This window comes from Emys orbicularis, chromosome 2 (assembly GCF_028017835.1).
Source record: "Emys orbicularis isolate rEmyOrb1 chromosome 2, rEmyOrb1.hap1, whole genome shotgun sequence".
NCBI lineage: Eukaryota > Metazoa > Chordata > Testudines > Emydidae > Emys > Emys orbicularis.
This window is the reverse complement of record NC_088684.1, coordinates 253,541,780-253,567,203: the sequence shown is the minus strand read 5'-3', so window position 1 is coordinate 253,567,203 and position 25,424 is coordinate 253,541,780. Positions and strand designations below refer to the sequence as shown.

Genomic DNA, 25,424 nt, shown 5'->3' with positions numbered 1-25,424 from the left:
GTTATAGCAAAGATCCCAGTTTAAGTGTGGTGTGATTGTAGGTCGCAAGGTGACTCCGGGACTTGCTACGGGCGGGGTAAGGGACCGTGAAGTGAAGTAGCGGAGACCCCCGTTTTGTGTAAAGTAGAGTAGTAGGTCCCCACCCTTTTCTACCCATTTAAGTGACAATTGTGTCCCTTCTCGCTCGGAGAGCGGGAAGGCCCCGGAAAACCGTCCAAGTACTCCTAGGCAGTGGTGCAACCCATCCCGTACTCTTGAAAACGGGCCGGTGCTCCCTGCTGGGGGAGGAGTGTACGGCGACCACCTCCTTGCTCGGAGAGCGGGGGGGCCCCTAAGGAATCCGTCCTAGTACTCCTAGGTAGTAGAGTATCCCATCCCGTTCTCTTGAAGGCGGGCCGGTGCTCTCTACTGGGGGAGGAGAGTACGGTGACCAAGGCTTTCCTAATTTTTCGTGTGATTGACCTACGACCAAAAACCCTTCCCCGAATCTTATCTTCCTCTGGAGCAAGAACTCGCGTGTGGGTTGGATCACTGTGGAGTGAGCTCCCTCCCCTTGCTGTGTGTGAAGGGGAGCCCCTGGAAATCGTTTGCCAAAACCTGGGGCAATTGGGCATCCTACCCCGTTCCTCTCAAGGGCGGATTGGTAACTCATTGCCGGACAGGGTGCATGCGAGAACCTTCCTTATAAATCCTCCCCAGTGGTGTGAATGTTGAAAGGGGTGAGGCTACACCCAGGTTTAAAAAGGAGCATAGGGGAAGGATTGCTCTCCCCCGGAAGAGAGAGCAGAGCTTATTGCAGTGTTCTAATTTGTGTAGTATAGATTTTAGTGTTGTTTAATTATTCTTCAAGCATGATAGCAAGTGTTTTAGTGTTGTTGTGTTGTTTAACCACTCTTTAAGTATAATAATAATTGTTTTGTTAAATAATTGGTCCTCTTCTACAAGGAGAGTTGGTAAAAACAGCCCACCCTCCTTGCTGAATTGATAGTAAAACAGTGCCTGTGCCCATAAGAAAAAAAGGATTGGGCCCAAGCGGGCAGACAACCGCAGTTTAAGGAAGTCAGGAGAGGGGGGGTTGAGGGGTTAACTCTGTAGTTGCTGGTGAAAATTAAGTAATTGCAGAGTTGGCTTCTTGCTTTCTTTCTTTTATAATAGTAATTGCTTAAATAATGATGTGACGTGCAGTCTATATGATTTTATAGAAACTTAATAATAAGTCAATATAATGTAACTGGAATAGTTTTAGAAAAAATATGGTAATAAGTAAATATAACGTGACTGGGATATGCTTTATGCAAAAGGTCTCTTGTAAGGTATCATTACAGAGCTTATAATCTACTGAGTATAGTCATCTGATTTGTACCACTCTTGTATCTAAAACTGGAAATATAAAATGTATCTCTCTATCAGTGTTATGGAGGGCGAACAATTTATAAGTTTGCCCTGCATGGGCTTGTGCAGGGTAAAACGGATTTATTTGGGTTTAGACCCCATTGGGATTTGGGCATCTGAGTGCTAGAGACAAGCACACTATTGTAAGCTGTTTTCAGGTAGACTTGCAGCTTTGGGACAAGTGATTCAGCGGGGTCTGTGTTAGAGCAGACTGGAGTGTCTGGCTCAGCAAGACGGGGTGCTGAAGTCCTGAGCTGGCAGGGAAAGCAGGAGCAGAACTAGTCTTGGTACATTGGGTGGCAGCTCCCAAGTGGGTTCTGTAATCCAACCCGTCACAAATGGCATAAGCGGTAAAACTATGAATAAATGTTAAAAAAAGGAAATTCTTGGTTTCTTTGCAGCCATTCCTTTGGGAGTGTCTGTAAGTAATCCAGGCAAAAGGTTATTAAGGTAAAATCATTTGACTATATAAAAAAGTTAGTTAAATTTGTTAAAAAACGCTCCTGGTGTGTATAATTTTTTGTTTATAAGTTTAAGATGTTTTCTAGTGTTGTTTAATTTTGGTATTTAGCATTTGATCCTTAAAGTAATTTAATGCTTTACAAAATTTAAAGTGTTTAAAATAAAGACCAAAGTTGTGGCTGCAGCAAAATAGTCAAAGCCAAAAAGAATAAAAAAATTTAAATCTGTTTTGGTAACAAATACCAAGTAAAGGCTAATATCAACTAAAAGGCCACAAATAAGAAATCTTGAAGTGTTGCTGGGTACACCTTGTACCCTGTACACCTTTGGCACTCCCTGGACGGTTGCGCCTCAGGTGCTCTGGCCCTATTTGCTCGCGTGCATCACCGGATGACCGTGCACCGTTGATTGCTGCAGTTAAGTAAAACTTTTCCTCTGTGGCCCAGCACTACTGCCAGCGACGTGATGGTTGGGCAGGCAGCACTTTTCCCTCTTTGAAAACTCTTTCTAAATATTTGAATTAATTTAATATCAAATGTTTGGATAATATAATTGTAAGTTTGCAAGAAGGGCAAATGCAGGATCTTGGACGGAGGTTTTGCAACAGTTTTGCATTGGTAAAATGTGTCATGCGTGGGCTGTTGTGGGACTTTTGCTTAAGGATTTTGTATCACAATCTGGCATATCTGAACTGATTATAAAAGAGCTGTGTGCAGCTTCACAGATCCAGTATGGCCAAATACCCTTTGAAGGCCACTCCCAATCAAAGGACCAAATTTAGCCCTCATAAAAATTTTTACCAGGGCACCCAATGCAGCTACCAACAGTGCCCTGCTGGCCTAGCTCAAATAAACAGTCATTTAATAAATTACACAATAGTCAGGCACTAACGAAATGTGTTAGGTCTTTTTATATACAGCAGTCCTGCCACTCGCTGAAACCAGAGACTGAGTTTGCATAAGGGTCCATCAGCAAAGAACTGCCCTCACCCCATGCTAAGGAACTCTTGTCCGCTGACAAATCCATTAAGCCTTCGGACCTTGCTAAGAAAACAACTTCTCCACCTGAGGCCACAATAAAGCCTCCAACCAAGCAAGGTGATTGTGCTGGTAACCCCTCCCTTGCAGCCTCATTGCCGGACAGCTAAGTGAACTGAGACTACGAAATCTTGAAGAATAGCTTGCGGAAGCTAGCCAAAACTACCTGAAGATGAAACTTTTAATATTCTTCAGCCTCTCCTCCTTAACAAACTTGGGGTGGGGAGGGAAAAAGTAATTTTTTGTTTTGTTTTTGTTTTTCTAAATCTTGGCCAATCAGTAGCCTTCGGTTTAGCCTGTGTCGTATTGCAGTGTATTCCGGCTCTATATGGTTGCCCATTGTTTTAGTCCCTGCTCCCCAGCTACTCCCCCTCGTATCTTCTCCAATTCCCATACAAATCTGTCTGGCCATAGCCTCAGGGAAATTCAAGTCTCGGAACAACAAATGTGGTATAGCACATCCTACCGATGGAATTGTTGTTTACAGTGGTGAATTGTGCTAAATGCTACTATAAGAACCACCACTTTCTCATTTCCCTCTCTGCTTTCCAAATAACTACCTAGTACCCTGATTGTTTTCAGAGAGCAGCCATTCAACTGGCCCAGCTTGTGCAGTGGGAAAGTTTTTATTGGGGAAAGGGAGGCATAGTAAAAGAAAAAAATCTTACATAGCCTAACTAGAGTAGCCGCTACTTGAACAATAGACAAAGCCCAAAACCATAAAAAAAAACGCCTGAAAAATTTGGAAAAAGCATCAGGCCTCCTTACTGAGGCAGGGTTAACTAAACACCCTTGACTTAGCAGGAAAGGACACTGTCTGGGATTCAGCTTGTAGTCAAATGCAGGATTTCTTTAACGGTCCCTTGGGAAAAAAATGCAAACCAATGTTTTAAATCAGCAGTGGCCTAAAACCCTTACCACTACTGTGGAAGTGCCACCCAAGCTGTGGAAGTGGAGAAATACGTGAACATTGTCAAAATAAAGCTGTGACTCTGTTGCATGTACCTTCCAAGCTTCGGAACCGGTAAATGGCACCTGGGCTCCAGTGCACTTCCTTGTGCCAAAACCCTGGGCGAATTGTCTATGGGACTGAGTTATCCACCGGCAGGTATGGGAAGTTAAACCACCCCATGAACCTAGCCATTTCATCACCACTCCCTATGATTTCGCTGCTCAACATATCTGGGTGGGTATCGGAACCTTGTGGTCATTATGGCCCTTGGAACCCCCACAGCTATTTTGCCTCCGCAAATTGCATCCTGGGGAAATGATCAATGTATTGGACATGGCCTGTTGGGAAGGAAAAGCAATTGGAAAGGACCCAGAGGAAAAATTATTGTTTAGCAAAAAGGATGGGTGTGCCCTGCCATCTCAGCCCCAAATCCCCATTCCATACAATCTTAGCTTAACCACTGCACAAGGCAGCCGCTTTATTACCTGGCCTGGTATGCCCCAAATCTATGTGTCTCTCAACCCAGCCATCCCTCTTACTTTTAATTGGACTCCTCTCCTCCCTAACAGTTTCTTAAATTTAACCTCTCTATTTAACCTCCTCTCCAACCTATCTCACTTTCAAGCCCAAATACATGTAATAGAAGTAAATTATAACAAAACAGTTAAAGCCTTTCAGGCCATTTATAGATTAGGTGCCTTATGTTCTTCTCATGATATTGCGTGTTTTGTCTCTAAAGAATTGGCTCAGCTTGCACCCAGTCTTTCCACCTCTATAGTTGTAAAGATTTTGCTTGGTATTATTTTAGCTGCTTGTTGTGGATTGTTAATTGCCTTTTTGTGCTGCTTATGTAGAGTTTGTCCTATATCCCAGCCTCAGCCACAACCACCCCTCAGAGCCCTGTTCTTTTCCACCGATGTTAATAATCTTTCAGACCCAACTGTTGACCACCTTAGTATAAACTTGGAGTCTGAGTATTGCCCAATGACCTCCATTCTAAATAAGGATAGTGATGCCTATATGGCATCAGAGGAGGGAGATTGTGGGGAAATAGAGCAGGGTGGCCTTCTTTCCGACAACCAAGATCCTGGGCCTGAAGACCCTGAAACATCTCCCCTAGAAATCTGCCATACTGAGGACTTTCGTGGGTAATGGGGTAGGCCTAAAAGCCTGAACCAAACTGCTCAAATCAGTTTGTGAGGCTATGCCCAGTCAAAAGTAGTAACAGAGGAGGGAATGACACCCCCCCCCCCCAGCAGCACTGGTGAAATATGTTCATGGCTAATGAAATATAATAACCGCTTGTGTGAAGCAATAGGTAACTTTAGCTAAATGCAAACTGACTCATGCAATTTCTCCTTTGCATGATCTATGACCTATTCCGTGATTCCAGCTATCTGCAAACTAGCCCCCCCCTTAAGCCTTTGCTGAAATCCCCCGGAAAATGACATAGTTCAAGTCTTAAGAAATGTACCAAAGATAGGGCCGAATACCACCCCTGCGGAAACCACCAAGCGCCCTTCTACCCAAACAAACACCCACTCCTCGGAAATTAGGTCAGAGGGTAGGGAGGGGGGTGAGAGGACTGACCCCAACCCCAACACCCTAGCTCGTGATCACCCCAAACCCAGCCTGTGATTTGCCCCCGAGCTCGTGTTCACCCCATGCCCAGCTTATAATTGGTCCCCAATTTCTTAATTCATGACGTATTGTTTGTACCCTGCTTGTGGTTTAATGGAATAAAAGCAGCTTGTGAGCTGTCGCTGGGGTGTTGGTCTCCGGACCACACCCCAGTGCGCACTGGTTTGTATGTCAATAAACTGGCCTCAGGCTCTGAGTCTGTGAACTAAAATGACTGCGTGGGGGTCTTTTACCACGACACAGGGTTGAGAAGGTCAAGCTCATCACTGGTGCAATAACACTGATGGTCTCACCATGGATAAATGTGACCCACAATCTTCTGTATCTCACAAATGAAGGTGTGCACTTCACAGATCCAGTAATTAGTAGCAATATATTATAACATGAATTATTTCCCAAAGGCTTCCATCCTGTGATTCTCTGATAACTTTAAACAAAAGTGGCTTTTGGCCATTGTAGTTACTGAGTGCCAGTTATTTTTCCATTTAACAACTATTACCTCTTTGCTTTGCCTTCATAAAGTTTCTATTTTAATATACACATTAATAAAAAAAAAGAACCAAGGTTTTATGTTTTACCCCCTTTATCACTAAAATGGAAAGAAAACACAATATTTAATGGAAGTTCTAGATCATAGATGAGCTATATGTGAACTTATCATTTTTGTAAATCTTTCATTGAAGTATACCTACTTGTAACTAAGCCCCCTTTCAAACTGTCTTCCTTTATTGTCCTAATAATTTATTATTTTAATTCACTCTGATTGGCAAAAAGGAAATAACTGCTGTTTTACTCTACCATGTTTCATTCAAATTTTTGTTCTCAGTAAATGTGTTACAATTCTTCCATTGGCAGGCAAAGAAATTCCGTACAAAAGCAGCATTTACTTTAACTTATATCTGAGCCAAGAAATACATATGCAGTTTGACATTTTGGAGTATCTGTTTTCCAGCATTAATCTGAAGTTGTTATTAGAGCCATTAAAATTATTATTTTACACCATTTTAAAAGCATGGCCTATACTAACTTATCTTGATAAATGATACAACATGTTAACAGTAAAGAAAAACAAATGCATGGCATAAAAGCTACTGAAATTGCCCAGATATTTATACCCTGCCCTGTTGATCTTTAAGAACTCCATTTTCTAAATCTCATCACTGAAAATAACACCAGCAGGAATAAAGTTACAATATCTGGTGACTTTTTGGGGGTGCCCTCCAAAGCAATATCAGACTGTACAGCAAAGAGAGATTACCTTTGATTTTAAAGACAGATCATTCTGTTTATTTCAGAGAAATGATGATGCATTTTGCTGCATATGGCTTATCACCTGTCCCTGTAAATAAGGAGCTAAGAACTAAAAATTCCCTTATGCCAAAGAGTTCTGACTTCCTGTAACAGGGTGCTGGGCTGGGACTCCTGAGCCAGCCCTTTGCCACACCAGCTCTACTTAAGGGAGTTAGATTGGAGCTTCCTAAAGAAACCTGCGCCTGATTGGCAAAGGGGAAACAGCTGCCAGCCTAATTAGCCTGGGGCTGCATAAAAGCCTCAGGGGAAGGAAGCTAAAAAGGGGAAGCCAAAGAGTGGTAGCCCTTTGTTCTTGGTTGCAGAGACTGAGCAGTCCCTAAGGCTGAACCCTCCAAGCTCTAGGTGGTGGGAATTGCACCGTTGACTGCTGAGCCAGAAGGCCTCTGAGTGATTTTTAGAGAAGAGCAGAGCAGAGGTAGGATAAGGGGGGCCCTGCTAGGCTCCCCAATCAAAACTAGGGCTACCTTCCAATCATAACTGTTTTGATCCAAAAATATGTCAAAACCAAAACAAGACTAAAGCACTCTGTCAAACCCAGCAGCAATCCAATCCTATATTTTTTTTTAATACTGAAATCCTCCCATTGAGCTCAAAAGGATTAGGCCCAAAAGTTTTACTGTTCCTATGATGTGGTATACAAACTCCACACTAGACCTGAAGGGATTAAAAGGCAATACTGGGTCCAAGCAGCCCCCACACTCTAGGCTTGCAGAGCAGGCTTCAATTGGAGGAGCATTAAATAAAGGGGAGCTAAGAAATCCAGGCAAACCGTTGTGGACAGACTGCAAGAGAGAAGAAGCCAGACAGAAGATTAAGCCTGTGAGGGGACCACGGAGTGGGTAAGACCCCCCAGGTAATGCCTTCTCTAGCCACCACCACTTCCCATTCTGAGAACTTGTAGGTCCAGCAGGGCCCTGCTTCTTTGGATTCTTTCTTTGCTGAGCTACTGACTGGTTGGACTATAGGGGCCATGCCCCAAACTGAAGGGACCTATTGGTAGGAAGTAGCCTTGCAAAGCAAACTGGGACTTGCTGCAGGGAGGACCATGCCAGTGCTGCTTTTCACCAGGACTCTGGACTGGGACCCAGTAGAGAGGAAGGACCCAGGTCTGGGGGCTGAGGCCCAGAAGCAGGTGGAAAGTAAAAGATTTCCCTGCTTAAGATCAGGAACAGGCACTTCTTCCACCCAGACAGAGGAGCAAGAGGCTGAAAGTTAGGTGTACTAACCACTAGGCCGCTCGGCACTCTAAGCCCCCTATCCCACGTGGTGGAGAATGTGGGTAGCAGAGTCCTAGTCCTGAAAGTAGGACAAAAAGAGAGAGAGAGAGACTGACCGGGGAGGGGAGGCAAAAATGGATTTTGAGAAGTTGCTGGCCTGGGTCTTGGAAAACCAACAATAGCAGGGAGCCGAACCAACTGCTCCAGCAGCTCGCTATCCAGCGTCCAACAGCAGTAACAGCAGCTGATTAAAGAAATGATGGTACAACAGCAGTGGCTCATCCAGCAGATGACGGTGCTCCTACAACCATCTAGGGCAGCAGCAAGTCTCACCAAAGGAAAGGGAAGTGCCACCCCAATGCCATCAAAGCTGGTGAAACTGACAAAGATGGGGCCCATGAACAACCCAGAGGCATTCCTCGTCATGTTTGAGAAAGTCACCACTAGGGTTCAACGGTCAGTGGAAAGCTCGGCCACCCTACTAGCCCTCTACTTGGGGGCCCTGACCCAGGCCACGTACCAAGGCCTCGTTGTGGTGGCCGCTTAGGATTACACCTAAGTCAAGGCAGCTGTCCTGGACACCCTGAACATATCTCCCATAACCCACCAGCAGTGGTTCTGTTTCTAGGAATTCCTGCTTGGGGCTCAGCCCAAGGCTGTCACCTAGAATCTGAAAGATCATTGCTGGAAGTGGCTCTAGACAGAGGGCTGCACTGGGGTTCAGGTGATGGAGAACGTTGTCATGGAGCACTTCACGCAGATCCTCCCCATGGGTGAGGTGGGTGTGAATGCGTGGTGAGGCACTGTCTCAAAATGCTTGCAGAAGCCATTGGGCTGGCAAAGAACTAGCTGACGTCCCTTGGGTCCAAAGCAGAAACACCAAAGACCAGCCCAGCAAGCCCCAGGGACCACATACTACCAACCCCCAAATCCAGCTAAAGAGGTCCCGGGGAACTGGGATCCCCAGTCCCAGTGAGGGAGGGTACAATGACCACTCATCAGTGCCTAACCAGGGCAGTAAGGTCCACCACCACCCTTCAATGTTGATGTACTGGCAAGTGAGACCGGACTTTGTAGAAAAACAATGACCCAACCTTGGGTCAGGTTTATGAACAGATTGCCCATGTGGACAGCATAGTACTAGACCCTCAACTCTTGAAATGGTGGCCCCATTTTGAGCTGGTTGAGGAAAGACATACCAGGCCATGAAAGATTCCAAGCGGGGGGGAGGGGAGGGGGGGAGAGTGGGAATCCATCTGGTAGTTCCAAAGGGGGTATTCCAACTGGCCCATCCAATACCATGCAGAGGGCACTTGGGGAGATAAAAGACACTCGACAGAATGACTATATGGTTCTACTGGCCGGGCATCCACTTAAAGTTGCATTCATCCCCCAGTGCCAGTGGACAGGTCAGAAAAAGATCCCAAAGGCCTTTCTGGTACCACTGCCCATTATAGGGCTATCCTTTGAAAAGGATAGCCATGGACCTGGTGGGCACGTTAGAAAAGTCTGCAGCCAGAAACAAATACATCCTGGTGATCCTAGATTATGCCACCTGATACCCTGAAGCATCCTTCTCTGACCAACTACAGCTGTCATCACCAGTGAGCTCCTGAAGGTTTTTTCCTGCCTGGGGATCCCCAAGGAGATGCTAAGGGATCAGGAAACCAACTTTACCTCACAATTAATGAAGGAGCTTTGTGGCCTGCTACAGGTCAAGTCTTTGAAGATGTCTGTATATCATCCTCAAACCAACAGATTGGTGGAATGCTTCAACAAGACATTAAAGAACATGTTGACAAAGTTTGTAGTCACTGATCACTCAACACTGGGACAGCCTGCCCCCACCTCTCCTGTTCACCATCCATGAGGTGCCCCAGGCATCCACAGGCTTCTCCTGTTCAAGCTATCGTATGGGAGACTGTCACTGTCTGTGTTCCCTCTAAGCTGCGCCGTAGGGCGGCCCCCCAGGAGTGATTCAAGTGCCGTGCACTTGATTAGCAGAGCCACGCACATCCGGCAGCGTGTGTTCAGGTGCCCCTTCCTCCCCCCTACCCTGCTGCTTTGCAGCCATGTTGCTCCTGCAGCTGCTCCCGGGACCCTCCTGCTGGCTGTGCAGAGCGGAGGGGGTGGGGGTGCTGATGTCAGGGCGTCTCCTTCCCCCCGCCCCTGTACCCCATCTCCACAGAGCCGGGGAGAGGGGACAGGGCTCAGGACTTGAGCAGGAGAGAGCTGCTGTGGTCTGAATGAGCCTTCCGGGTGAGTGAGTGAGTTATTAAAGAGACTTCCCCAGCAGCCAGCTCACACAATCAATCTCTCTCTCTCTCTCACACACACACACACACACACCATATGTATCTCATCTCCACAGAGCGGGAGAGCTTTCAGTTAATGCCTTAAAGAGACAGCGCACGGCGTCTCAGAAAATTCCCCAGCAGCCAGCACACACACTGTCTCTGTGTCACACACACACACACACACAGCATTTCCCACTCACCTCCCAACACATACTTGTGTTGTTGTTGTTACTTCTTGGTACTTCCTGCAAAGCACATATATTCACTGTAATTTTATTCTTTAAAAGTAATGTTATTTTTGTTTTTTGACTGGTCTGTGCATTTCATAATTTTTATTTCTCTCCCACACTTAAATTTAATTCTTTGAGTAGTGAGTTTTAAAATGCCTAACCTGTCCTGGCTGGAGTATCTAGGTTTTTTGTTTCTACTGGTGGCACACATCCACACATTACCTTGTAATGTATTCCACACATGGGGCAAGAGGCCAGAAGTCAGATGTGCCAACCACTAGGACGCCTGGCCCTCTGAGCACCCTATCACAGTTCCTAAGAAGGGAGGAATAATTGTAGAAACATAGCAGAAAAATAAATAAGCTTTGTTAATTTAACCAGAAGTAATCTTAATGTTCAGAACTCTGGGTTGTCACCTTCTTGCCATTCTGACATCCACTCCTGTGCATGCCAGATTGTTTACTAGAATGCCATTCTCCTGACATGACTCTGCATCAGCACTCTATCTTCAGACAGAAATGCCTAGAAGACACAGATCTGAGTGCAATCTCTACTGAAAATCTAATCAGTAAGTAATGCTTCTCTTGTAAACTTTTAAATTTATACTCAGATAAAATGTACATTTCCCAGGACCCTGAGAATTCAAGATCAAATTTAAGTGCCAAAACCTGCAAATACAAGCAGGTACCTACTGAATTTTTTCGTAGACTTCAGACTGAGGATCCAGGTTCTTTGACTTCACCCTCTTCCTGCAAAGGAGGGAGTGAAAAAAATAGACACTTACTTACACCTAGTTAAAGCAAGAGGACTAGATGTGTGATCAAAGGATAAGAAACATAAAAGCATACATATGTAAACATATATAAATCCTTAGATCATGTAATTAGGTGGGGAAAATGTGTCATCATACACTTGAAATGAACAATTACCTGTTCTTAAGATCAAAATCAGTTTGTATTATGCTTCAAGGAATAATGTCACGTTAGTTTTCTGCATTTAGGAGCTACCTCCTTAAAGTATCTACGATTTGCAAATGCCAAGTACATTTGTCCTCATCTGAGAGACTTCCCTAGCATTTAATGACTCATCTGTCATCAAATCATTAGGCTGTGGACAATACTTTGATGTCACATTCCTTTACTAACTGCTGTAAAGGAAGCTGCCCTTCTAAGTATGCCTGTTAGATTGAAGCCAACACTTCATATTATTAGATTTTATAGGCTTACAGAGACATGCTTCTATCATAAAGACTACATTTATACCAACCCTTATCAACAGACCTTTCAATGCATTTATCAAGGACACAGGCTCCTAGATCTTACTTATCTGTGATAAGATGAAGCAATGTAAAGAAATAATCGAATACCCCAGTCCAACAACTGGCTCCTGAAAGGGCTTCAATGGGGTTTCAAATGGATGCAATGGTTACCAGGGGTCGGCAACCTTTCAGAAGTGGTGTGCCGAGTCTTCATTTATTCACTCTAATTTAAGGTTTCGCGTGCTAGTAATACAGTTTAACATTTTTAGAAGGTCTCTTTCTATAAATCTATAATATATAACTAAACTATTGTTGTATGTAAAGTAAATAAGGTTTTTAAAATGTTTAAAAAGCTTTATTTAAAATTAAATTAAAATGCAGAACTTCCTGGACTGGTGGCCAGGACCCAGACAGTGTGAGTGCCACTGAAAATCAGCTTGTGTGTCGCCTTTGCCACACGTGCCATAGGTTGCCTACCCCTGGGTTAGCCTGTGCTAAGCCAGTTCCAGAATCAAGGGTATGAATGATCCCTTGCTTTTGTATGGAAGAAAGGGCAAATAGTATACCTGACTTATCTTCTCTGTACCATCCATTATTCTGCATACCTCTATTATCTCCTCCAACTGGTGTACACTCTAAACCAGTCTCACTCTTTTCAATATCTGTGATCCACTACCATCACAACTGGTAAGCAACACACCAAACGGTTCTCCTGGTCACCCTATAGCACCCTGCTAGTGATAGCTGAGAATTTATCCTAAATAAGCAGTGCTAAGTAACCACAAATTATTTTGAAATAAGTTTCAAAATAACAAAAACAGGACCCTTTTTCAAGTTTTTTAATTTCAAAATCTGACCCTGTATTCTCACAGAATGGATTCTGTCCTCTTGATTAATCACCGTGCACTATGTAATTTTTCCAATTTAGCTGCAAATCTCTCTTTACTTAAACAAAGGATGCCAATTCCATTGGTTTTGAGGTCATAACTAGTTTTTTCCAGTTCCTTGACTTTGCTTCTTATAGTACTGATACTTACAGCCAGAACGTGAGACGTTTCAACTATTTGTTTAATGTGAACCTTTGCTTGCAAGAGGCAATCTATTTTATCACTGAGGGTCTTGGATGAAAGAAAGAGCACTCGTGGATAGCTAATGAAAAATCCATCCACCTCTCTTTCAGTGCACCCAAGAGATAACAGCTTCTCTTTAGCATTTGTAAAGTTTTTTTTGATATATTCATTAGATAAGTCCAAAATGGTAGCTCCACTGCCATGTAGCAGAGCTAGTAATTCCTCATTGCTCAGATGGAAAGATGATTGCAGGAACTCAATGTTTGCGCTCACTTGCTTGCTGCTCCGCAGGAGAATGAAGACATTTTTAGAAATGATGTGCTTCACAAAATCATTTGGGTTTTCACCACCTAAAGATAAACAGATCTCATGCAGGAGGTCAGTCATCTGCTTATTCAGCTCCACTCTGTTAGAAAACACCCGAGGTGCTCTGGTCAACATATTGCAAAGGTGTTTAGAGGTTAGCCCAAGAGAACAGAAAAATGTAATATTTTTCTCCATATTGATGTTATTACTGGAACGAAAGAAGGACTCAGGAGAACGCCCCAGAATATTTACAATTTCCAAGTCAGTCATCAAAATACTTCTCCAAAGTTCCCAACGTTTTTCGAGAGACTCATAGGAACGCGTGATGGCCCGTGGATAACGTGAGATGATGCTGGCAATGACTTCATTAGTAGCCCCTTTGCTTTGCAGAAACCTTTTGAGGCCCTCTTCATTTGTGATCAGCTTCTTCAGAATTCCAGGTTGTCGCCTTCTCACCATTTTGACATCCACTCCCATGCATGTCAGATTGTTTACTAGAATGCCATTCTCCTGGCATGACTCTGTATTAGCACTCTCTGTCTTCAGATAGAAGTGCCTAGAAGACACAGGTCTGAGCACAATCTCTGTTGAAAATCTAATCATCCAGAAACAATTCATATTGTAAAGACGTGAGTTTTTCGTGTGCAACAGTCCCCTGGCTGCCATAGGGATCAGCTGCTGCAAATATCTTTGTAGTACTGTATGTCCACTGTTTATCATCTGAGGGGGGGGAAAAAAACAAACAGTCATTATGCACAGCTACTGGACACTAAATGAAGAATGTGGATGTTTATTTTTAAATAGAGCTTAAAAAAAAAAAACCTGCCCAAGTAGGAATATCTAATTATTTAGTTAAAAGATCTAGCTAAAAAAACCCCTATAAATTAGCAAATTCAATAAATTGTTTAAAATTCATTCATTTAAAATTCTGGAGGCGAACAGAAGTGTACAGGATTACTACCATGAAACCAGAATAAAATGTTCAGTTACATTAAAGGAGTAAGTTTCAGGCTTCCATCTCTTAAGAGGCACGGTACAGACAGCCCAGGTGGGAAGCTAGGGTAGCTTTAAACCAGCTTTGCACGCTCCCGATTCTGGACTGCTCTGATGGCTGAAGTGTCCCTCTCCCCCGTCATATTTCAGGAAGCCCTGGAGGTCTGTCTACATTATGGTAGACTCCCTGGGCAGTAGTGCTGCCCAGAATTTCCCACATGCCTCACTCCAAACACTCCTCTCCCAGACGCAGCCATTTCCCCAGCACAACCCCTACATATGGGCTTGAGAAGGGTCCTAGGAGGACAGCCTACAGCTCTCTTCCCCCAGCTCTTGTTCCAAAGGAGCTCTCCCCCAGCTGGACCTGGGGCTTTTAGGCCCCTTTATACTACTCTGGTCCCTTTATTCAGCATAGAGCAATTGGTGCAGGAGTGAGAATCTCACCCAAGGTGAGGACTCAGCAAGAAAAGTTTGCATAACACTGACATCTCACCACATCCAACCCTGTCCCCTTTCATAGTTGCCAACATTTGAAACTGTTTCTCAAGGAATAGTTCTCCACAAAGAGTTGGGAAGTTGAAAATCACAAATCCCCCAAGAGCTGAAGTTTGTGTGTGTATTCTGGTCAATTTCATGTTGAGTTCTGGGTTAGTTGGTTGTATTTTTTTCCTTTCATCCTTGCTTCTTCTATTTCCCCACCCTATAAGCTGTTTCTTCCATATAACACACTACACCACTATCCTGAGCCACAAAGCCCCTCATCTGATTCAGCATATTACAGCCAAGAAGATATCAGGCATTGCAAGGCCTGACTTTGATGCTGACACTTGGGTTTATAAATAGAACTCTCTTGTAACCAACCAATTGTCTGTACACAGTCTAAGTACAGTAACAAGTTTTAATGCCATCTGATCAAAAATGGAAGTTAAAAAAGATGAACAAGTTTTTTGTGTCCGCTTCACAAAAAGGGGACTTACAATATGAGTCTCAGCACAATATAGGTCATTTCTTGGAACCTTTGCAGAAGGCTGGTCATTTAAAATCCCCAGCTGTTAGGTCTTCCAATACAGTCAAACTAAGCCAAGCAACTCAGAAAATTATGTCAGTCTCTTAGTGCCACAAATTCATGTCAGAAATCCTCAACAAGTGACACAAACACCCCACTGAAGTGAACAGAATCTTTCTCCTATTCATCTGAATTGGGAGTTTTAAATGTTGATAAACACTATGAAAAGGTAGTTTCAAAAGTTAAAAATCTCAGGTGCTGCAAAACATTTTTCAAAATAGCAAAATGGACTCCGGCCCCGTTAGGGATTAATTCCTGGCAAATTTCCAGAGTTTTAAAAATCAAACCATTTTTACATAAAAAACAGTTAAACTGTTGGCATGTGCCAGACCCTTATTGTGTAATAAATAAGGATGAGCGGCACTTGTAGCATCTATGGGTTTATTTACAATAAGGGGGGGGGGGGAGTTAGGAGCTCCCCAGACACTTCTGGTTGCCAAGAGGGAACCCTGATGGGCTCCCTCTCAGGTGTTATTACAAGGGTCAGGGCTCCTGAGACAGGAAGGAGCAAGTATTTCAAATGCTGAAAAGAAAAATTCTTCAGCAGCCGTGGTGAAATGGGGAACATCACCAGAGGCCCCTAGAGTAGGGAAAGGATCAAGCACTCCTACCAACAACATCCTGCATCAACAATGGGAGAAGGGAAGGATAGACACCATTATGCCACCCAGAGATAGAAGGGGAGCAGACAGCTGTGTCCTCCAAAAATAATGGTGGGGAGGGACTGAATAAGGAGCATGCAACCTCTCTGTAATTCTGCATTAATGAACAGAGGGGTCAGGAGGGGCACAGATGGGCATGCCCCACACTGTAACTGTAATGCTGTAGACATTATGCCTCACCCCTGACACAGAACAAGGAACCTTTTTCTCCCTTCAAAAAAACAAAATAAGAAGTGCCAGCCACTGCAAAGGAATAGGAGAAAGTGAAGGTGGACATGGAGAGCCATGTCTGGTTTCACATGGGCTGGAAACCAGCCACGCAGACCTTCGTCTCCCCACTTCCCTTGCTGAAGGCAGGTTTTCCCAGTGGTTTCTTCTCTCCCTCCCTGGGTAGGCATTTAAAGCACCACAGAGAAAGGAGAGAGGTCATAGTCAAGTCTGCTCAGTTCTCCTTTCCCACCAAGCAGCATCAGAGGCTCCTAGAGCCAAATGGGGAAAAGGAGAAGGATCAAACATCCTGCACCCAATGTCCTGTCAACAATGGGAGTGGGCAGGAGAAGCACTAATGCCACCCCTTAACCCCTTCATCCAGTTCTGAGGGAGGCCCAGGAGAAGAGGACTAGGGACGTCTGGCGGTGTTCCCTATTGCACCATGGCTGATTGGCTGACGATTATGGAAAGGCTCATGTCTTTCAAAGGGATGCTCTAACAAGGAAAAGGGAACTGCTGGGGCAGCCCTCCAGAAGATCAGAGCCTGGGTGGCTGGTTTCTAGCAGCTGTCAAAACAGCCATAACCTACTCCCCCTCCCATACACTATCACTGCAGTCATTGCTTGTTCCCCCACACCAGTTATGGAGAGGAGTAGAGCTCTCCACTCCTCTGCTATCTCAGATGCCTCCTTCATTAATGCAGGAGGATTAAAGCAGGATTTATGCAGGATGCTCAATAGCAGCTACAGAGTTGACATTCAGAAGCTGGGCTTCCTTTTCTTTCCTCCTCCAAAAGACCAATCCCCGACACAATCTGTCATCTGAGAGGAGCTCTCAAATACTCCCTACAGCAGCAACAGAACTCTTCAGAGGGGACCTTAAAAATCATACATATAACTTGGCATATTTTGGGCTGTAACTGTCCCTGAACCTCTTTTAAAAACAAAGCGATGGTCAGAGAAACACTGAAGGTAACCACCCTTTAAAGATAGCTATTCCTTTAATAGCTTTCCATACCTCCACAATTGCTTATCTGAGTTTTAAAGATTACTTAGATGATCAGCTGAGAACAAAAACAAAAAAACGAAATACAGAGTACTAGAAAGCAATAATAAATAGTAATATTTTGTCCTTACCTGGTACCTTTTACTGGATGCTCAAAAATCTCTTAAACAGAAATTATGCCCCTGTGAGATAAGTATTTCTACATCAGTTTTACATCTAGGTAAACTGATGTACAAACTGGATGACTGATTTGTCAAAAGCCACACAACAAGTTAAAGGAGAGCTATGAAAAGAATCCAGGAGTCCTTACTTTTCGTCCCCTGCTTTCACAACTTGGTCCAACACTTCCTCAGCAAAAAAAAAAAAAAAAAAAACTCTTTTTCCTCTACCTTCCTCTTCCCGTCTCTCCTTACTATTCCACTTCTTTTTCTCTTCCCCTTTGCATTTCATCCATCAATTTCTTCCCTCTTAGAAGGCATCAAGATGATTTTAATTCAAACTGCCATAAGTGGTGGTTTTTACATCTGAATCTAATACAGTTAAACATACAAAAGTGAATGTAGACTGGAAAGCCTGACTCACCTTTAATAGTAGTGGCCCAGCCTTAACACCTTGAGTGTGTGCAAACAACCTATTGGTATTTTTCAGTACCTGGATCACACATATATAAATCCTTTTCCACTCACTGCAGGAGGAAGAAAAAAATGTAAATCAAACTGCCAGACAATGTTACGCAGATTAACAATCCAAGCCAATTCTTAGAATAACAGTAAATATGAAGTCAGTAGCTCAAGCAGTAGCGGCTTGTGAGCCTCTGCTACGTGGAGCAAGATCATCACATTATAGTCTGGACCCAACCAAGGGGCAATGAATTGTTTTGTTGCCTGTGGAGTAGTCCAGCAGCCAGATTCAGAGACAATGATTAGAGGATTAGAAAACATGCTTTATAGTGACAGATTCAAAAACCTCAATCTATTTTTCTTAACAAAGAAAAGGTTAAGGGGTGACAATTACAGTTCAAAAGTATCTACACAGAGAACAAGTATTTAATAATGGGCTCTTCAGTCTAGCTGCAAAAGGTATAATATGATCCAATAGCTGGAAGTTGAAACTAGACACATTCAGACCCAGGCCGCCCAGAGGGGGGGCAAGTGGGGCAATTTGCCCCAGGCCCCACAGGGGCCCCCACGAGAATATAGTATTCTGTAATATTGCAGCTTTTTTTTATGGAAGGGGCTCCCAAAATTGCTTTGCCCCAGGCCCCCTGAATCCTCTGGGTGGCCCTGATTCAGACTGGAAATAAGGTGTAAATTTTTAATGGTGAGAGTCATTAATCATTGGAACAATTTACCAAGGGTCAGTGATGGAGAATGCACCTTGACAATTTTTAAATCAAAGCTTAGATGTTTTTTTCTAAACGATCTGCTCTAGCAATTATTTTGGGGAAGTTCTATGGCCTATGTTATATAAAAGGTCAGACTAGATTATCACAATGGTCCCTTCTCATCATGTATATTACATGGGGATGTAGTGGCTCTGTGGAGCATGCTGCCTTCGAGTGTGCTGGAAGTTGTGGTACAAGATTGTTTTACTCCTTTTTACTCCCTTGTGCTAACGCCAACACACAGGACACACTACAATATGGCTCATAATAAATCAATTTTATAAGAAACCCACAGTAATACATAGTAAGTCTACACTAATAACAGAATACAGCTTTAAGAACCTGACCCAAAGTCTGTTGAACTCAAATGGAGTTTTTCCATTGACTTTAATGGGCCTGAGATCAGGCCCTACATTTGTACCAACATGTGGAACACAGGTGCCACTTTGAATCTGGGTCCGCTATAAAATGGTTTCTTGCTCATTTGGACAATAGTACAATAGCCAAACCCCAGAGTTCCTTAGCTAAATACTGATAATAATCTTTCTGTTCTATCCAGAACTTTTCCATTAAAAATTCATTAGAGGCTCTGGCACTTCTATATTGCAATATTATTCTAGGTGCTGAATTCAGCTCAGATTCAGGACCGTAACTACTGATTACATTTCTTGTTTGACAAAGAAAAGTCATCTTGGAAGGAAAGTGATACGGATGCCCTTTTATGAAATAACTTTATTAGTCACACTCTCCACACCCCAGCAAGAAAGGGGTATAATAAACGTCAAGTAAAAGTTTCAGACTACCAGATATAGTTCTAATTGTTTCAGCAATTGTACTGTAAGGAAAAATAAATATCCTTTTCTAGCCTGTATTTTTCAACCAAGCGGCAATCCACCAACCCCAGAACATATAGCACATAGTGTTTCCCAAGCAGTGAACTATCAAAAGATGATTTTCAGAGAAAGATTTTGCAATTATAAATCAGACCACATGTGTATCAAAATCCAATATGCCGGCCCCAGAGAATATCTGACACTTAAGAGGAAGGCAACTCCAACCTATCCTCATCCACATCACCTGGCTAATTATGGGAGGGAATACCTTCCTCATCCATGCTCTGATCAGCTGATGCAATGTAACAATATTTGACAATCCATATCTTGGTCTAAGTACAATCATTTTTACTGCTTATGAAGTTATCTTATCTCTTTTCAAAGTCCAATTATAATATTTGACTCAATGACATATTGCACTAAGGATTCCATTAGCCTCTAGACAAACTAACTTCCTGTTGAACAAAGTACATTCCTGTCTGGGCCATCAGCAGGGTTCAAACCCTGGATCTAAAGGGCTAAGAGAGTAAGCCTCTATAGCTTGAGAAAAACTCCAATAGCTGGAAACTGTAGTGGGCTCCTAATCTTCCTCTACCACCCATTAGCAGAAGACTAAAAGATTCACAATCCCTTAGTGCGGGTTACGAAAGCAAGTATCAGTCCCGGTAAACTGAGTTCCAAAACCTCAATGCTTTTAGTTAAAATAAAAGCAGTCCTTAACCATTTTATCCCTATTGGGATTCAGGTCAGCTAGTCCCAAGAGTTCAATGGGACATACCAGCTAACTATTCTAATTATATAATTTCATTGCAGACTGCTTTTCTTCTGGTTACATTTCATAATCTGTTCACTACTAGCAATAATCTGATAAATGCTACAGTAACACTCGATGAAAGGGAATTGCATGAATAACTGATCTAAGGCTAGGTCTACACTGCAGCGGGGGTCCGACCTAAGATACGCAACTTCAGCTACGTGAATACCGTAGCTGAAGTTGCGTATTTTAGGTCGGCTTACCTGGCGGTGAGGACGCGGGAAAGTCGACCGCTGCCGCGCTGCCGCCGACTCCGCTGCCGCCTCTTGCCGAGGTGGATTTCCGGAGTCGACGGCAGAGCGATCAGGGATCGATTTTACCGCGTCTTCACTAGACGCGGTAAGTCGATCCCCGATAAACCGATTGCTACCCGCCGGATCGGCGGGTAGTGAAGACAAAGCCTAACAGTCTCAAACTCACCAGGGCATATTGGAGCCTTCTTCAACAGACCAGTATACACATGAAAACCAATAGCAAGAAAAAACAGTCAAGAAGGATGAAAACTATCTTAAGAAGTGGAATATTTTCTCATTGGTACAGGTGTGTAACTTCTGTTCTCCCCACCCAGGAGTAACACATATGCCTGAAGAGCAGAATAAACACCCTAAAAATTACACTGAGCAAATCCCTATTACTTAAATTTGTGGAAGCTTCTTCACTGGAGGTTTTCAAAAGGAGGTAGGATAACATCTGTCTTGGATGGTTTAGACCAGTGGTGGGCAACCTGCAGCCCACAGGCCGCACGCGATCCGTCAGGGTAATCCGCTGGCGGGCTGCAAGACAGTTTGTTTACACTGACCATCCACAGGCATGGCCACCCACAGCTCCCAGTGGCCGCGGTTCGCCGTTCCTGCATACAAACACATTTACTCCAATCCCTCAGACAGAGACAAACACCTACAGGATCTCTATCAAGCGTTCTTAAAACGACAATACCCACCTGAAGGGTACCCAGAAGGGTACCCAGAAGTCACCTACTACAGGACAGGCCCAACAAAGAAAGTAACAGAACGCCACTAGCCATCACCTACAGCCCCCAACTAAAACCTCTCCAGCGCATCATCAAGGATCTACAACCTATCTTGAAGGATGATCCCTCACTCTCACAGACCTTGGGAAACAAGCCAGTCCTCTCTTAAAGACAGCCCCCCAACCTGAAGCAAATACTAACCAGCAACTACACACCACACAACAGAAACACTAACCCAGGAACCAATCCTTGCAACAAAGCCCGTTGCCAACTTTGTCCGCATATCTATTCAAGGGACACCATCATAGGACCTAACCACATTAGCCACACCATCAGGGACTCGTTCACCTGCATGCCATCATGTGCCAGCAATGCCCCTCTGCCATGTACATTGGCCAAACTGGACAGTCTCTACACAAAAGAATAAATGGACAAATCAGACAACCAGAATGTAACATTCAAAAACCAGTAGGAGAGCAGTTCAATTTCCCTGGACACTCAATAACAGACTTAAACATGGCCATTCTTCAACAACAACAAAATTCAAAAACATTGATGTGCCAGCAATGCCCCTCTGCTATGTACATTGGCCAAACTGGACAGTCCCTACGCAAGAGGATAAATGGACACAAGTCAGATATCAGGAATGGCAATATACAAAAACCTGTAGGAGAACACTTCAACCTCCCTGGCCACACAATAGCAGATGTAAAGGTAGCCATCTTACAGCAAAAAAACTTCAGGACCAGACTCCAAAGAGAAACTGCTGAGCTCCAGTTCATTTGCAAATTTGACACCATCAGATCAGGATTAAACAAAGACTGTGAATGGCTATCCAACTACAGAAGCAGTTTCTCCTCCCTTGGTGTTCACACCTCAACTGCTAGCAGAGCACCTCACCCTCCCTGATTGAACTAACCTAGTTATCTCCCTACTGATTTATACCTGCCTCTGGAGATTTCCATTACTTGCATCTGAAGAAGTGAGGTTCTTACCCACGAAAGCTTATGCTCCCAATACTTCTGTTAGTCTTAAAGGTGCCACAGGACCCTCTGTTGCTTTTTACAGACTTCAATGAGAAACTGCAGAACTGGAATTAATTTGCAAACTTGACACCATCAAATTAGGCCTGAATAAAGACTGGGAGTGGCTGGGTCACTACAAAAAGTAATTTTCCCTCTGTTGATACTCAGACCTTCTTGTCTTGTCAACTGTTGGGAATGGGCTACATCCATCGTAATTGAATTGGCCTCGTTAGCACTGACCCCCAACTTGGTAAGGCAACTCCCATCTTTTCATGTGCTGTATATTTATACCTGCCTACTGTATTTTTCACTCCATGCATCTGATGAAGTGGGTTTTAGCCCACGAAAGCTTATGCCCAAATAAATTTGTTAGTCTCTAAGGTGCCACAAGGACTCCGCGTTGTTTTTGCTGATACAGACTAACACAGCTACCCCTCTGAAACCTAAAATTTAATAGTAATTAAGACAAGGTTTATTTTACAAGGGATGCTCAATCACAATATCACTTTATAATTTAGTAAAATTTTATTAGTAATAACTTACTAGTCTTTAATAGTTACAGTACAATCACACTCAGATGTGCCAGTTTGCACCAGAGATCCATTGTGCTGTGTGACAAAGAGGCAGTCCCCATCCTGAAGAATTTGCAATGTAAGGTCCTGAACCTGCAAACAGCTGCTTACAAATGCTCTTTTTATAGATTATGCCTTTTTTAAATATTTTCTGTCCCTAAAAATATCCATTTGTCTGCCCTGACTCATATGACAAGAGAAAAAGAACCTTCCTCCAAAATAGCAAGGGACATATGATTGCACAGCTCATTTCTATTCTATTTCTATTATTCTAAGCAATAATCTCCCCAGACCTCCCTGACCTAAGCATCCACTGGGGGTTGCCAAATTTGGTTGGACGAATTCCTGGTGATTTAATCACATGACATAATCTTTAATTAAAGATTACTCTTTAATTCCTGGAGATTCCAGAACAATCCTGGAGGGCTGGCAACCCTAATTTGGGGATTTTTATTTCACATTGCTCAGACATGAGACCTTTGCCAATCCACAGAAACACTAGTCAAATTTCAAGCAAAAATTCAGACTAATGAATACAGTTTAATATCTTTAGAAACCCCACTATAAGACAAAATAAATATACTGCTCTAAACCCTCTTGGTTGCATTTTACACAGCAGAATCAGTCCTTATGTTGCACGCAGATAATCCCATCACTTTACTCGGATTCGAAGACCACTTTGACTTCCCTTTAGTCTTGCTAACTCTTCCTATTGGGCAAAGCAAATCTTTTTCCTGTTAAATCAAGCCCCAAAACCTTGCTGCTTTCATAAGAGTAATTTTCAAGCATTTAATCGGCACATACTAGCTAACCCCTTTTAATTAAATCATTTCACTGCAGCGTTCTTCCTTAAATTTCTTGTTTCACTTTGCAATTTGCATTCTGCTAGCAGTAACGTGAAACGCGCTATAGCCGAGATGTGATTTGTGTTTTCCATCCAGTAAGATTGAACGTAAAATGACTCTTACCTGAGTAACCCGTGCAATAAGACTGTAAAACGTGTAATTTACCATCACGTTGCCCTCCGGAGTCTTCCTCATCGTAGGTTAAAGTTGAAAGCTAACAAGGAGAAAGCAGTCAAAACTAGTAAAGAAGAAAACTTGATATTAAAAAGGATTTGGTTTTCGTTTTAGTGCTGCCACCTAGCAGATTCCTGTTTTCACTCATTTTAGTTAATGCTGCACCAGGAGATGGCAGTATAAAATAACATAACCATGCAATTTGTGCAGCGGTATTTTGTGCTATATTTAAGATTGGGGGGGGGGGAGTGTAGGGGGGGTGTCCACAATGTTTTTGTAGAGTATGTAGGAAAGACGAGTTGGCTACTAGCAACCTTCCCAAAGATGACAGGTGTCTGAAGCCTCTCCAGGAGGATATGGAATATGGAGCAGAGACATTGCCATTGGCCTTCATATAGCACCATCACATTTCTTCCCCCAAAAGTCTCATTAAATAGATGAGTGAGGATTCTAACATGCCTGTTACAGAAGGTTGTCACCTGTCCAGGTTTTCCCAGGATTGTCCTTTTTTGAGGTAGCTGCCCTAGGAAATCTGTAAGGGTGCTCAGTACACGCTGCCAGCTGTCCAGTTGTATGGGCTTGGGTGGGATCATCCCGGATGGCAACCCTATGCATTGTTGTCAACACATTCACATTGGGTACCAAATGTATTTTTTAAACAAATTAAACAAAGAGAAGGATTTTAATTTTTGTATTATTTAATTTTATCATAAAGTTAGGTCCAATGTGTCAATTCTTTATCAGAGCAGTAAGGACTAGTAATGCATTAGGGCTAATCCTGACCTCAATGCCCAGCCAGATAACTAACCTGGGTATAAATGGGCAGGTGTCTGTAGCAGCTGTTTCAGCCTCAGGACTGCAGTAGCCTCAGTGGTCATATGGGGATAATGACTGATGAATACCCATGCTGCTTGGCCCTGACCCGTCCAGCCCCCTGCTTTCACTAACAGGACCAAGTACTGATTTTGCCCCAGATCCCTAAGTGGCCCCCTCAAGGATTGAACTCACAACGCTGGGTTTAAACAGGCCAATGCTCAAACCACTGAGCTATCCCTACTCATCCCCCTATAGCTGCTCACCACTGAGCTATCCCTACTCATCCCCCTATAGCTGCTCAGCAGTGGTAGTGGAGGGAGCCCCCATGAAGCTCCACAGAGTGCAGGGGATGTGCACCCCATTTACAGGCTCTACACACACACACCACCCTGCAGATGACCCATCGGGAATGATTTGTACCTGACGAGGTGTGGCATGATTTGCCCCTAAGTACCAAAGCTAAGCCGCATACACTTAATCATACCTACCAGTTCTTATGGGACTAATAGAGATGGCATGTCAAGCCTTATCCTTTAAACGTAATAATTTAATACTGGAAAAAAACAGAATCTCCTCCCCCTCACCAGTGATGCACTGCTTTAGGACTAATTCTCATAATGAAAGCAACTCAATTCTCTGACATATTTGGGGACATTCTAACATATGACAGTCTCCTCCATTTTAGCACCTACAGAATTCCTAAAGGAGTCACAGTTCTAAGAACTCTGGCTTTTCTGGATTTCACCGCCATGTTATCAATTCTGGATCATGCCATTTCTCTTCTCACCGGTGCCATATTTCAGGGCAGGCAACCCAGGCGACCGCCTGGGGTGCTGGCCTTAGGAGGTGTCGAGCTCAGGGTGCTGTTTTTGTTGTTAGCAA

The 25,424-nt window shown here is 43.5% G+C and overlaps 1 protein-coding gene across 1 annotated transcript; it reads right to left on the bottom strand.

The window, feature by feature from the left end:
- Window positions 1-12,693: 12,693 nt before the first annotated feature.
- On the bottom strand, window positions 12,694-20,814 carry MTERF1 (mitochondrial transcription termination factor 1). The gene is made up of 3 exons (XM_065399937.1): window positions 20,776-20,814; window positions 17,692-17,790; window positions 12,694-13,893 (listed from the first exon to the last, which is right to left on the bottom strand). The coding sequence occupies exon 3, from the start codon at window positions 13,891-13,893 to the stop codon at window positions 12,694-12,696; it is 1,200 nt and encodes a 399-aa protein (XP_065256009.1). The 5' UTR covers window positions 17,692-17,790; window positions 20,776-20,814.
- Window positions 20,815-25,424: the final 4,610 nt, after the last annotated feature.

Coding starts and splice junctions, on each gene's coding strand:
- MTERF1 (XM_065399937.1), bottom strand. CDS start 13,893: ATGATAAACAGTGGACATACAGTACTACAAAGATATTTGCAGCAGCTG.